This window comes from Rattus norvegicus, chromosome 11 (assembly GCF_036323735.1).
Source record: "Rattus norvegicus strain BN/NHsdMcwi chromosome 11, GRCr8, whole genome shotgun sequence".
Lineage (NCBI taxonomy): Eukaryota > Metazoa > Chordata > Mammalia > Rodentia > Muridae > Rattus > Rattus norvegicus.
Window position 1 is genome coordinate 92937531 of NC_086029.1, and position 15013 is coordinate 92952543.

The 15013-nt window shown below is 44.6% G+C and overlaps 1 protein-coding gene across 7 annotated transcripts in view; it reads right to left on the minus strand.

Moving 5' to 3' along the window:
• The window catches only part of Vps8 (VPS8 subunit of CORVET complex), a 234143-nt gene that overhangs the window by 30829 nt on the left and 188301 nt on the right, over positions 1-15013 (minus strand). For 6 of the 7 annotated variants that reach the window (NM_001427620.1, XM_063270362.1, XM_063270366.1 and 3 more), the window contains one exon: positions 4-57. The exons of the other annotated variant lie outside the window; for it this stretch is intronic. In NM_001427620.1, coding sequence (NP_001414549.1) covers positions 4-57 — 54 coding nt within the window. The remainder of the gene's footprint in view (positions 1-3; positions 58-15013) is intronic. 7 annotated transcript variants of the gene reach the window in all.

The following is a 15013-nucleotide window of genomic DNA, read 5'->3' on the forward strand; positions in this document are numbered from 1 at the left end:
CACCTTCCGGGCAGGAGGGTCCCCTTTGGACTGATGATACGAGGGAGACATTTTTATCTGGAAAAAGGAGAAACATTTCAACAATCTTTTAGATATAAGCTTTATTTGACCTACATTCCAAATAATTCAACCAAATGAGTGCAGCTGAGCTTAAAACAACAGCAGCAGCAAAACAAAGCGACAGCAAGAACTGTCTATGGGGGCGTGAACACCGCAGGAGGAACCGACCAGTTTGTAATTGGATTCCAGGCCTGTTCTGCAGCAGGAGACACGTGTCATACTGTAACTCTTAAGAGGCCATGGCCTCAGAACTTATAGGCCCTGGTGGAGAACCCCTACTATGGTTTTCCTAGGTGGACATACCATCAAACTGCCAATTAAATTCCTATCTCCTCACCCGCACATCCCTATAGCTCTCAGGCCACATCTCAGAAGTTTCTTTGTGCAGTGGACGGCAGTTGGCACAGAAAAACATCACAGTCAGTGGGACAGCTATATTCCTGTCCACCCAAGGCTGAGGGACCATTTCAGAAGAGGAGAAAGAAAAATTATAGAAGTCAGAGGCCAGGGAGACCCAGAGTGAAATTGTCTTCTGGACCCAACAGGACCATTCATGATCTCACAGACCTCCTGTACAAGACCAATTCAGTTTGAATCCCCATGTAGACTGGGGAGAGGCTCATGAACTCCCTCCCTGCCTAACAAGAAGCTACCAACAGCTGATAGCTTCAGGGGGAGGAAGCACCAGTTGTGGTCCCACAACCAGAATTCTATGGGCAGCATAGTTGGACTTGGTAGATTATTTTAAAAAAGGAGGTAAAGGCAGGAGGGAGTGAGGAGGAGGGGTGGTGAGAATTAGGGCGGGGATGAGTATGATCAAAATACATACATGCACTTATGGATTTCTCAAAGAGTAAAACTAGAGTAAAACTATCACACCAAGCATGAACAAGAACCCGCACGGACCTCGCTGGGAAGAAGTTGCCAGAGCATTGGCTGGAAACAGGGCTGACAGTGAGTAAACGAAGGCTGTTTATGAGTTAATTAGGTTGAATCAGGAAACTAAGTCAGACTGTATCCAAAATGAGCTAGAAATGGTCAAATGGCACAAAGAAACAAGAAACAAAAACCTAAATATGAAATAAAACACGACAAAGAAACAAATTAAGTTCATAAGTTATCGGAATGTGACTATAACATCTCCCAGGAGAGAGTGGCTATGGGCTTGCTCTGTGATGAATGCTTGAAGTTGGGCTCCTAAAGCAAGACATTGGAGCACACACACGTTCTACATTGTAACTTCAGAGATGTTAGGGTGTGAAACTGACTCAGCTCTCATGTTTTCTACATTGTAACCAGAGATGTGAGGATGTGAAACTCTGACTCAGAATCTCGTGTTTGAGTTATGGAAAGTCATATCCTAGTTTTTTACAGCACACAGAGTAAGAGTACTGTATCTAAGCAACTCGGTTTTCCAGTGAGCATCGGCATCCTTGCCGATTTTGGAAGCTGCAAGCATGGTTTCCAGAGCCTGCATTAAGTACAGTGACGGTGCTGCCGAGCCAGCAAGGACCTAGACAGAAGACGAGGTCCCTATCTGTGGAGTGCTCAGGAATTTTAAAGAAATGTAAGCCGTGGATTTAAAAATCAGCAGTTCTTGGCCATGTCCCTCAGTGGCTGCAACAATCGGGAGATCGGGCCCTGCACCTCACCTGGGCAGCACGATACAGCTGGCCCTGGCTGCAGGGAGGTTGCCAGGGAGCCACCCTAAAGGTGTGAGAGCTTGGGGAGCCAGCAGGCCGACCTTCTCAGATACCTCTTAGGTCCAGATCCAGGGCTTTGAATGGACACAGGCTAACACTCATTCCATTAATGGACTGCTGGAGTGGATGAGGAGGCCAGTCCTACAGATCCAAAACTCTAGATCTCCATGACACAGGCAACAGAGTGTCCAAGAAATGTTTCAAGGACCTTCCAGTATTGAAAAACTCTAGATCTCCATGACACAGGCAACAGAACGTCCAAGAAATGTTTCAAGGACCTTCCAGTATTGATAAAGCAGCAGAAGCTGAGGCCTTGTACCAGACCAATGACTCATTGCAATGAACATCTGCAAGTAAAGAAGTGAGGACAGAAGGGTATACTGTGGAACACACCACAGCTTCCACAATGAGTTTTTTTTTTTTTTTTCTTTGTTATAGGGGAGGATGCAAGGATGGAGGGCAGGTATGAGGGAGGGGTAGATGAGTGGGATTGATGTGAAATTCACAAAGAACCAATAAAAAGTTTAAAAACAAGTGAGCAGTTTTACTTTAATGGACATATGGGATGCATCCACAATTGTGTCTCAATGCTTACATGTCTGTACTTTTTTTTGTCACCTTGACACAAATGAGACATAACTGGGAAGAGGGAAGCTCAGATGAGAAAATGCCTCCATAAGACTGGCCTGTGGACAAGTCTGTCAGGCATTTCCTCGATTAGTGATTGATGTGAGAGGACCCAAATTATTGTGGGTGGTGCCACCGCTGTAGTGTGACCTGGGGCTCTGAAAGGAAATAAACTCCGTCCTTCCCAAGTTGCTTCTGGTCATGGTGTTTTGCCACAGAAACCATGATAAGACAATCTCTTACTACTTACATGTAGATGATTTTAAAAAAGAGAAATAACAAGTAGTATATTGTGAGATTTTATGTGCCAAGTAGCATGGTAGGCTCATTATGGGCACAATGCTATTTAATCTATACCACCTCTTCTAGTGTGGCTTCTGCCACACGTTTCAGAGACAGGAAAACCATGTATAGCTTTTGAGGAAGATCACGTGGTCTGAAGGGTTGACGGAGCAGATTCAAGGTGCCTGTCTCTGGGATTGGGCTTTTAAATGCTGCCTTGTCTAACACCTTGGCAGACAGACAAACAGCGAGGCTCACAGGAAAACGAACGTCTTAAAGCATATTGTTAGGTTTCTAGGGAGAGATGGGAAGGTCAGTAAATGGCAGGAAAGCGCCCTTTCTGTACTGAGAGCGCGACCCTGGCATTGCACCTAAGATTTTTTTCCGGAGGCTATTTGAATCCAGTGATAGATGAGTTTTCTTCATTACCTTTTATGAGTACCTCAGAAGCTCTTGACGCAGAATCATACCTTCTAAGAGTTTGAGCACACTCCTAATTTCTAACATAGCTGCAACCCTGCTGATTTTCCTCAACCTTTAATCCTCTGACCGTGCTGACTGTCACTTTCCGCAGCATTTGAGCCGTCACTGAGATGCGCTCTGCGTCTGCCAGTACTAAAAGGTAATGCGGTGGGGCATCTCATGTGAGCGATTCCGAAAAGGACAGAATTCTTGTTTTTGTCAATTTCTTCATGATTTCCAAACCCAGCGTCTACAAATACCTATGATTTCTTTATATTTCAACAAGGACAACTGGAAAACCACAAACATGAATACTGCCTGTGCTAGATTTGTGTTTTGTTTGCTCTTTGTCTTCCCTTCTTATTTTCTCTGACAATTTCATACATGTAGTTTGATAATATATTTCTCCCTTTATGGATCTGACACATACAAAATCACTTCAAACCCTTAAAAGGTAAAATATTAAAAAAAAAATTAACAGGGGTTGGGGATTTAGCTCAGTGGTAGAGCTCTTGCCTAGCAAGCGCAAGGCCCTGGGTTCGGTCCCCAGCTCCGAAAAAAAGAAAAAAAAAAAAAGGTAAAACATTCCTTAAGTCTAGACCACTGAGTATTCAAAGTATATTTTTCTTTGCTGCTCTACAGATATATAATTATTTCTAATAATATTGAACTTGATATCATGGAAGACAGCCAACAATTATTTATAGATTCCTGTGGTAAACGTTTTTGAGAAACTTAATTGAATGAATAATGAAATCTCCAAAAAAAAAGGGGGGGGGGACATCAACAAAGTTGATAACAAACTAAATCTCTAAAGGACACAGCTCTTCAAATATAGGACTTACAAGCGTGGGCAAGCATGATGATGCAGAAAATATGAACAGCTTGTATCTATGAAGGAAAATTCAGTTTCTTATAGAAAATTCCAAATCCAGTAGTGAATTCCAACACATATTAGTATCGGGCCCGTGAAGCCTGAGTATACACTTATCATTTATAAATAAGATGTGACAACAGGTGTGGGCTGGCTGGCTGATCGGAACTTCTGCATCTAGAATGATAGGGAAGGGCTCTAAGGAGCTGCAGAACAGACGAGAGGATGACAGTGATGATGACAACAGCGATGGCGACAACAATGATGACGACCGTGACCACGTAAGTAGGAACGGCTGCAAGCTTTCTTGCTTTCATGTTATTGGAACACGGTCCAGGATGAAGTCGGTTGTGAGAATTCTGAGTGCTCATGAGAAACCGTCAAGAAAACAAGAGTCTAGAGCTCCCTCCCCCTCCCCCAACCCCTCACCCCCATTTCTTTAAAAGGCAGAATTGTTCTTGTGTTCCTCCCCAGTGTAGCTGTCAGTAGTGAGTTTGCTTCAGATTACCTGTTATTCAGTTAAACGCTTACACTGTCCTCTACACGCCTGTATGGAGAACGATGACGGCCATATCCCTGTGATCGTGTACGTCCTGAGCTCATGAGCACCTTGCTCAGGTGAGCGCTCTTAACCCTCCGGGTATACGCCATCTGACACTCTGAATAAAGCTGGCTACTGCACCAGACCGTAGTCTGCCTCACTTATCAGCGCCATTCTCCCAGGTCCCGCCATCTTTAGAGTGGTGACATGATGTGACTTTCAGAAACTTCAGAAAGTATGACTCAGATTAAAGGTAAAAACTGCTAGCTGTCCAGACTGCCAAGTTCAAAAGGTCTGCAAGAACAGGATCTGACCGTCCTTGGTGTAACATACTATGACATCAATATTCCGGAAATCACACCAGATGTACAGTGTGACTTGCAAAAAGCGATCCATTTTTAACTTCTGCTATGCTCTTTTTCAAAAGGGAGAAATAGATTTTCAAAGGAAAAGTAGATATTTAAGCTTAAAAAAAAAATGACCTCATAAAAGGATCTGCAGACGTTTTCAAGCAAGTCCGGAACTGGCTGTGGTGGATGACTCACCAGAGAAGGCTGCTCTCCTGAGACAACGTCTGGGAGCCTCTGATGTGTAACAGAAGAGGTTCAGCAGCCCCAGAAAAAGGTCTCGCTTTTGTTTAAAAAGGATCTTCTGGAAATGCCCCAGGCCGTGTGGCTGTAAATCCAGGTGTACAGATCGCAGCTCTGGGGTGTGGATGACAGCTGAGTGACAGCCTTAATAACACTGAACATGGCGAACCTTTGTGAGCTCTGTTACCAAGGCTCTTCCTGACTCAAGTAATCCGAGGTTTAAGTCCAAGAGGAGTGCCATCATTGCTTTCTGTAAAAAGCCTTTTTTTCCCCTGACTATATTAGAAGGAATATATGCGCTGACAGAAATCTAGAACCCGGAGCAGACACAGGAAGCAGAAGCCACAGTCACCACAGCAGTGACCACTATAGCACTTGTAGTCACACTCTTGGGATGTCCAGACTGTTTTTTTTTTTTTTATTTTTTGGTTCTTTTTTTCGGAGCTGGGGACCGAACCCAGGGCCTTGCGCTTCCTAGGCAAGCGCTCTACCACTGAGCTAAATCCCCAACCCCGTCCAGACTGTTTATTAAGTAATAGTTTGCTACATTGACATTTTCTACAGTGCGGTATTTCTTATTGCTACAAAGTTTATGTATTGTATAGAGTTACTATAACTAATTTAACCAACTGTGGGCTACTGGACTATTTTGGTTCCTTTCAACTTTTCTTTTTCTTTTTTCCTAAGACAGGATTTCTCTGTGTGGCCCTGGCTGTCCTGGAACTCACTCTGTAGACCACACTGGCCTCGAACTTAAGAGATATACCTGGCTGTCTCCTCCGAGTGCTGGGACTAAAGGTATATATATACCAGCACTGTCTGGTCTCCTTTCGATTTTTTAAATATTAAAAGCACTGTCATAAGCATCCAAGTATGAGACCCTTGGCACTCGAGTTTCACTACCCCTTAGATGTCTGCAGCTCCGTGCCTTAGGAGCACAAGCACAGCAAGAATGACTGTAAAGTTTCCTATAGAACCAGCCCTGGCTGTGGAGAGCCCAGCACCTAAGTACTAAGAACTTCCTGCTTACTAGCTGGAAGATCAGTGCGTGTCTCGAGGGAGGACACCCAGGCTTCCCCTGGTATTGGGCTCGGCCTCAGTCTCTGCTCTCAGGGCTGAGAACACCCTGTAAGACTCTTAATGAGTGTCTGAATGTTGAAATGTTCTAATTTTTGAAGTTTAAAAGGAAATAACAACTTGAATGTTTCTGGTACATGATATCTCCTGTTAGTGTATCTGTCCTGAAGGAAGCCAGGCCTTGGCTTCAGAGACTGATCTGTGGGTAAAAAGATAAAGTGTGCTGGGCAAGCAAGCAAGACTACTGAGTCGGAATCCCCTGAGCCGACGTAAACTCTGGACATGTATCATGAATGTCTGTAATCCTAGCAACCCCATGAGGAGATGGAGAGCGGAGACAGGAGAATCCCTGTAAGTTCACAGGCCTGATGCCCTGGGCACACAGAGCATAAAGCAAAAGAGACAGTGTCTCAAGCAAAGGAGACAGCTACAGTCAATGCCCAGGCTGTTCTCTGTCTGGTGAGCACCATGACACCCACCTGACAGGCAGGCGCCCGCCCTAACACATCCGTGGAACACACATACCACAAACAGGTAAGAAAAGCAGGACAGAAAGACAAACAACAAAGTGACCAAAGATAAGGAAAAGCAAACTAGAACTCTGAACCTTGTTAATAATGTCTGAATTCTATTAAATTCTTTTTTCCTTTGAACTTCTACTTTTGTTACTTTAAGTTGAATAAATTAAGATTAAACTGAAATTATTTGATATTAATATGAATGAATAAATGTATGTATATAGTAGAGGAGGCTGCTGAGTACTTCAAGTGGAATGACAGTGTCTCCTGAACATTTTCCCTGTGTGTGTAAAGAAACAAAGACTGACTGAGACAGACCTGCAGGCGACATCTGCCCAGAGGCTGCAAACCTGGGACTCAGGGAACACGCTCACTTGGATCATTTCTCTGCTTACCCAGAATCAAATCCTTATTTAGGAGAAAGCAGGTGTTCTGCGGAATAACTCCAGTCATGTTCATGCTGATTTGTGAGTAGACGGCTAGCATGTAAGTGTCACTGGCTGTATATATTGGTTGGCGAGTGATTTTAACCCGTGAAGTTAGGTAAGAATGTCCAGAGACAGCACCTGACCTGCCAGACCACAGGCTTGGGAGTAAGTTCATTGGAGCCAGAAGCTGGAGAATTAAATATCCGTTATCGTGTTTCCCAAAAAGACAAACTAAAACGCCATGTGATAGGACGGCGTTCCAAGGGCAATGGGATATTTCAAACGCATTGAATCATCCTGTGTTCAGTGGAAGCAGGTGAGTGCTGAGTGCCTCCTGCCATGCTCTCTGGACAGATGACGCAGGACAGACGGCTCTCCCGAGGAGAGTCATGAAACCACCATACCGTGGAATTGGTGGCTATTCCTCAGCTTCTCCCACTGCCCTTGGCACACCATCCTGGTGGAGAGCAGTATTTGAAGATGCTCACTTCACTCTTCCTAGTTAAATAACTTTTGAAGACCAGGATGCTGACGCGATTCCTTACTCACAGTACACACTGTGTGATGCCTCGGACTAACTCTTGTTTACCACTCATGTAGCAAAGCCCAGCACACCACCCGCTCTGAGCTCGAGAGCCACATCTGCCTCGGCAGCTCTCTGCCAAGGGTAACAGGACGCTGAGTTCACACCATATGGGCTGCTGGTGACAAGGGCTTTCCTGCTCTTTTCAGTGCAAACCTTTTGGCCAAACTGTAACTAGCTAGCATTACATTTTTATACAGGGTCTCTCGCCCTGACAGATGTATTTTCCTACCATAGGCAACTTTATCTGTTTCAAGAAAATTGCAATGAATCCTAGAGAAGTAGAATGATCAAATGTTAGAAATCAGAGCAAAGTCACATTCCCTATAAAACACTAGAAAGCAGGGGCTGGGGATTTAGCTCAGCGGTAGAGCGCTTGCCTAGCGAGTGCAAGGCCCTGGGTTCGGTCCCCAGCTCCGAAAAAAAAAAAAATTAAGAAAACACTAGAAAGCTGATGACATATGCTACCACCACAAAATAAAAGCACACAGTCTGTGTAACCAACTTTTTACTAAGGTGTGAAGACTACTCAGTGACTAGCAACATTCAGAAGATAGGATCCCACTCCTGTTCACACCTTACATGCAAAGTCGGTCAAAGCACAGCAGGAACTTCTGGGCTTCGGGGTGGCAAGCAGTGACTGGGTTCCAGGAGAGATGAAGGTGACATTTATAAGGGAAGAGATACCTGAGGGTGGTGACACTTATTGAGGGAGGTGACACCTGTGAAGAAGGTGACACTTGTGAGGGCAGTGACACTTGTGACGGTGATACCTATGAGGGAGATGACACCTGTGAGGGAGGTGACACCTGTGAGGGAGGTGACACTTGTGAGGGAGGTGACACCTGTAAGGAAGGTGATACTTGTGAGGGAGGTGACACCTGTGAGGGAAGTGATACCTGTGAGGGAGGTGACACCTGTGAGGGAGGTAATACCTGTGAGGGAGGTGACACCTGTGAGGGAAGTGATACCTGTGAGGGAGGTGATACCTGTGAGGGAGGTGACACCTGTGAGGGAAGTGATACCTGTGAGGGAGGTGATACCTGTGAGGGAGGTGACACTTGTGAGGGAGGTGACACCCCTGAGGGAGATGACACCTGTGAGGGAGGTGACACCTGTGAGGGAGGTGACACTTGTGAGGGAAGTGATACCTGTGAGGGAGGTGATACCTGTGAGGGAGGTGACACCTGTGAGGGAAGTGATACCTGTGAGGGAGGTGATACCTGTGAGGGAGGTGACACTTGTGAGGGAGGTGACACCCCTGAGGGAGATGACACCTGTGAGGGAGGTGACACCTGTGAGGGAGGTGACACTTGTGAGGGAAGTGATACCTGTGAGGGAGGTGATACCTGTGAGGGAGGTGACACCTGTGAGGGAGGTGATACCTGTGAGGGAGGTGATACCTGTGAGGGAGGTGACACTTGTGAGGGAGGTGACACCTGTGAGGAAATTGATATCTGTGAAGGTGACACTTGTGAAGGAGTTGACACCCATGAGGAAGGTAACACTTGGAGGGCAGTGACAGTGGTGGGCCCAGTGAGAGGCATGGGACCTGCCATGCTCAGCTCTCTTCAACCTTGTCATAGGAGAGTGGTGGGACTATCACATGACATGAGGATAGTCTTATAGCCTGACCCTCAAACTCTGGGAGTTAGAGCTGATGTCGTGGATGATTGCTGGGCAGTCAGCTCATGTCGTGATAACTGACGGAACTGGACTTAGGATGGTATCACATGCGTGAGGGTTGAGAATGATTAGTCAACCTCTGCTTATAACTCCGTGGCTATACAGTCCACAAGACACAATTATGTTTTATCCTTACCTATATAAAATTTCATTCACATCTAGCACAAGCAGATAACTGACATTATGCCCAATAATATCTGGGTAAATGTCACTGTCCAGCCACTACTCCACTGGCCTCATCAGGCCCACCACACAAGGAACATCCAGGTTAGATCCCTTCCCCACCCCAATTTCCCCAACTAAGTCCACCCAGGGCTCACCCAGCTGCCCTGAGATGCTTGCTGTTCTCCAGAGCTAGACTGCCTGGCCACCTTCACCAGGACTGCTACATCAAGCACACCCAGGCTACACCCTTACTTCTGCCCCCCCGATGCTCTCCCCACCAGACACCATGGAGCATACCCAGCTACTCTAGAAGAGCATTGACCCCTGAGTTCCACTGTCCAGCCCATGGTTGCCCCCTGGAGGCCCACTGCACCAGGAACATCCAGGAAGAACCAGACGGCAAAAGACCAGCAGAAGAACACAATCAACAAGAGCCTGGGCAATATGGCGCCTTCGGTGCGAGCTATCCCATTATAGCAGCCCTGGATATCCTAAAGAAGCTGAAACACAAGGAAATGACCTCAAATAGAGATGACCTTATAGAGATGGAAGATGCCTTTAAAGAGGAAGTGAAGACATTTATCAAAAAATACAGGAAAAGACAATAAACAGGTAGAAGCCTTTAAAGAGGAAACGAATATAACCCTTAAAGAAATACAGGAAAACACAATTAAACAAGTAAAGGAAATGAATAAAACTGTTCAAGACTTGAAAACGGAAATAGAAGCAATAAAGAAGACAGATTCTGAGGGAATCCTGAAGATAGAAAACCAGGGAAAGAACGGGAACAACAGACACAAGCATCAAGAACAGAATATAAGAGATGAAAGAGAGAATCTCAGGCATAGAAAATAGAAGAAATTTATACATCTGTCAAAGAAAATGTTAAATCTAAAAAATTCCAGACATAAAACATACAGGGAATCTGGGATACAGTGAAAAGACCTAACCTAAGAAGAATAGGAATAGAAGAAAGTGAAGTGTCCCAGATCCAAGAACCAGAAAATATTTCCAACAAAGTCACAACCCGAGGCTAAAGAAAGAGATACCTTAAACATGTAAAAAGCTTAAAGAACACCAATTAGATTGAACCAAAGAAGAAAAGCCTCCCGTTACATAATAATCAAAACATTACATGTACACAATAAAGAAAGAATATTAAAGGCGACAAGGGGAAAAGGCCAAGTAACATATAAAGGCAGACATATCAGAATTACAGCCAACTTCTCAACAGAGACTCTATAGCCAGAAGGTCCTGGACAGATATCTTATAGCCTCTAAGAGACCACAAATGCTAGCTCAGACTACAATACCCAGCAAAACTCTCAATCACCGTAGATGGGGAAAACAAGCTATTCCAAGACAAAACCAAACTTAAACATCTATCCACAAATCCATCCCTACAGAAAATACTTGAAGGAAAATTCCAACCCAAGGAGGGTAACTACATACAAGAAAACACGGGAAATAAAATAACTTGACACCAGCAAAAACTAAATACCATCCCCCATCTTTCTCTCTCTCTCTCTCTCCGTCTCTCTCTCTCTCTTTCTCTCTCTCTCTCACACACACACACACACACACACACACCCTACCACCACCACCACCACCACCACCACCACCATCACCACCACCACCACCACTACCACCATCATCAAAATAACAGGAATTAAGAATCATTGGTTACTAATATCCCTCAACATCAATGGACTCAATTCTCTAATAAAAAGGCTAACAGAATGGATGCAAAGACAGGATTCATCATTCTGGTGCATACAAGAAACACACCTCAGCCACAAAGGTAGACATTACCTCAGAGCAAAGGGCTGGGAAGAAGGTTTCCAAGCAATCTGACCCACGAGGCAAGGTGGTCACAGCCAGTCTAATATCTAATAACGTAGACTTTCAACCAAAATTAATCAAAAGAGATGGGGAAGGACACTTATACTCATTAAAGGAAAAATCTGCCAGGATGACATCTCAATTCTGAACACCAATGCCCAATTGTAAGGGAACCCTCATTCATAAAAGAAACATTACTAAAGCTTAAACTGCCCATTGAACACCACACATTAATAGTGGGAGACTTCAATACCCTACTCTTACCAATTGACAGATCCAGACAGAAACTAAACAGAGAATCAATGAAATGAACCAATGTTATGAATCAAATGAACCTAACAGATATCTATGGAACATTTCACCCAAACACAAAATAATATATCTTCTTCTCAGCGCCTCACAGAACCTTCTCCAAAACTGACTATGAACTAACTGGTCGCAAAGCAAGCTTCAACAGAAACAAGAAAATTGAAATAAATCCTTATATCTTATTAGACCATCATAGATTAAAGCTGGATTTCAACAGCAACAGAAACAAGAGAAAGCCTACAAACCCACGGAAACTGAACAACTCTACTCAATGATCACTGGGTCAGGGAAGAAATAAAGAAATAAATTGAAGGTTTTCTAGAATTCAATGAAAATAAAGGCACAACATAGCCAAATTATGGGACAAAATGTAATCAGTGCTAACAGAATAGTTCATAGCAGTAAGTACTTTCATAAAGAAACTGGAGAGTTCCCATACAAGCAATCTAAAGGTACAACTGGAAGCTGCATAACAAAGAGAAGTGAACATATCCAGGAGGAGTGGACGGCAGAAAATAATCAAACACAGGGCCGAAATCAGTGAAATAAAGAATCTATGAAACCAAGAGCTGGTTCTTTGAGAAAATCAACAAGACAGACAAACCCTTAGCAAAACTAACTAGAAGGCACAGAGACAGAATCCTAATTAAGAAAATCACAAATGAAAAGGTAGACATAACAACAGACACTTCAAAATACTCAATAAAATACTCACACTGAATCCAAGAAAATATCAAAACATCATCCACCATGACCAAGTAGGCTTCATCCCAGGGATGCAGGGATGGTTAAATATACAAAATCCATCAACATAATTCACCAAAAAAACTGAAAGAAAAAGGCTGACAAAATATAATACCCCTTCAGGTTAAAAGTCTTGGAGAGGTCAGGAATACAAGGCACGTACCTAAGCACAGTCAAGGCAATATACAGCAAGCTGAGAGCTAACATCAAATTAAATGGAGAGAAACTTAAAGCAATTCCACCAAAACCAGGGAGGAGACAAGGGTGATTTCAAGCTGTAGTGCAGAGCAAAAACTGCATGGTATTAGTACAGAGACAGACAGGTCTCAGCGGAATCGAACCAAAGACCCAGAAATAAACCCACACACCCATGGACATGATTTGTGACAAGGAAGTCAAAACCATACAAAGGAAAAATGAAAGTGTCTTTAATAAATGGTGCTGGTCTAACTGGATGTCTGCATGTAGAAGAAATAGATCCATATTTATCACCATGCACAAAACTCAAGCCCAAGTAGATCGAAGACCTCAACATAAAATCATACGAACTGAATCTAATAGGAGAGAAAGTGGTGAGTAACTTTGAACATAGTGCACGGGGGACAAATTCCTGAACATCAGTAGCCCAGACACTAAGACCAACAATTAATAAATGGGATTTCATGAAACTGAAAACCTTTTCAAGGCTAAGGACGCCATTGATAGGAGAAAACGGCAGCGTACAGAACGGGAGAAGATCTTCGCCAGCCCTACCTCTGACAGAGGACTAATATCTAAAATATATAAAGAATGTAAGAAACCAGACAGCAACAAACCAAATAACTCAATCAAAAATGTGGTACGGAGCTACAGAGGAATCTCAAATGGCCAAGAAGCACTTAAAGAATGTCCAACGTCCTTAGCCATCAGGGAAATGCAAATCAAAATGACTCCGAGATTCCAGTTCACGTCCTCCCAGTCAGAAAGGCTAAGATCAAAAACTCGAGAGGAGCATAGGGAATCCTCCTCCATTGCTGGTGGGAGTGCAAACCCAAAGGGCTTGTATAGTTTGCAAAGTGGTTGTATAAAATCAAGTCAGTGATTTCTCAGAAAGCCAGGAATAGTTCTATCCCAAGACCCAGCTACACCACTCCTGGACATAGACCCAAAAGATGTACCATTATACCACAAAGGAACTTCCTCAACGATGTCCATAGCAGCTTTGCTCATAATAGCCAGAAACTGTAAACAACATGGATGTCCCTCACCTGAAGAATGGAATACTGTTCAGCTAACAAAAACAAAGACATCATGGAATTTGAAGGCAGATGGATAGAGCTAGAAAATATCATCCTGAGTGACCCAGACCCAGACCCAGAAGGACATGTACGGTAGGCAGTAAGTAGTAAGGAGGGCCCAAGGGAGGATGCATGTCTCTCACTCGGAAGGGGAATTAAGTCACTGGAGGTGGATGGAGGGAAGGACCTAGGTGGGAGAGGGAGTGAGGGTGGGAAAGGAGATGGGGACCAGGTGAGGGAAGAGGGGATGGGAGCGAGAAAGGCAACTGATGGCGGGGGAAGTTCCAGAGAGTCTATGGGAGTGACCCTAGCTGAGACTCCTACCAGCCAGGCATATGGAGACTCAAGTTGCCACCTTTTATAGCCAGGCAGGACTTTGAGTGGAGGGAGGGGGATGTCAACACACCCATAAAACCTTCAACCCAAAGTCTGTCCTGCCTACAAGACCTGCAGGGATAAGAGAGAAGAGAGGCTGAGGGAACGCCAACCAAGTGACCAGCCCAATTTGAGACACATATCATGTAAGAGCCGATCCCTGACACTGTTAATCACATTCTGCTATGCTTGCAGACAGGAGCTTAGCATAACTGTCTCCTGAGAGGCCTCCTCCAGCAGCTGATGGATGCAGAAGCAGAGACCACAGATAAACATAGGCGGGGCTCGGGGAGTCTTACAGAAGAGTAGAGGAGAGAACTGAGTGAACCAGAGGGGTCAAGGACAGCACAGGAAGACCTACAGAGTCAACTAACCAGGGACCATGGAGGCTCACAAAGACTGAATCGCTGACCAAAGAGCATGCAGGGCTGGACCTAGGCCCCCTACACATTCGTAGCAGATGTGCAGCTTGGTCTTCATGCGAGTCCCCTAACAATTGGAACTGGGGCTGTCTCAGACTCTGGTGCCTGTCGATGGATCTATTTCCCCTAAGTGGGCCTCAGTGGGAGAGGAGGTGTTTAGTCCTGCTGGGACTGGAGGTCCCAGGGAGGGGTGGTACCCAAGGGGGGCTTTCCTTTCTCCTCAAAGAAGGGGTGGGGGTAATGGGGAAAGGGATTTGTAAGGGCGGGGCTGCAATGTAAATATATAAATGAAAAATGAGTAAGTATGAATGTCAATGACAAGAAGGGAGTTCCGATTGCTGGAGTATAGATATGTTAAAGCGTTATCTGGAAGAGAAGCCCATGATGAAACCGTCCTCAGCTTTGGTTCAGTGCTCAGTGAGGACAGATAAAACAGTAATGTAACACG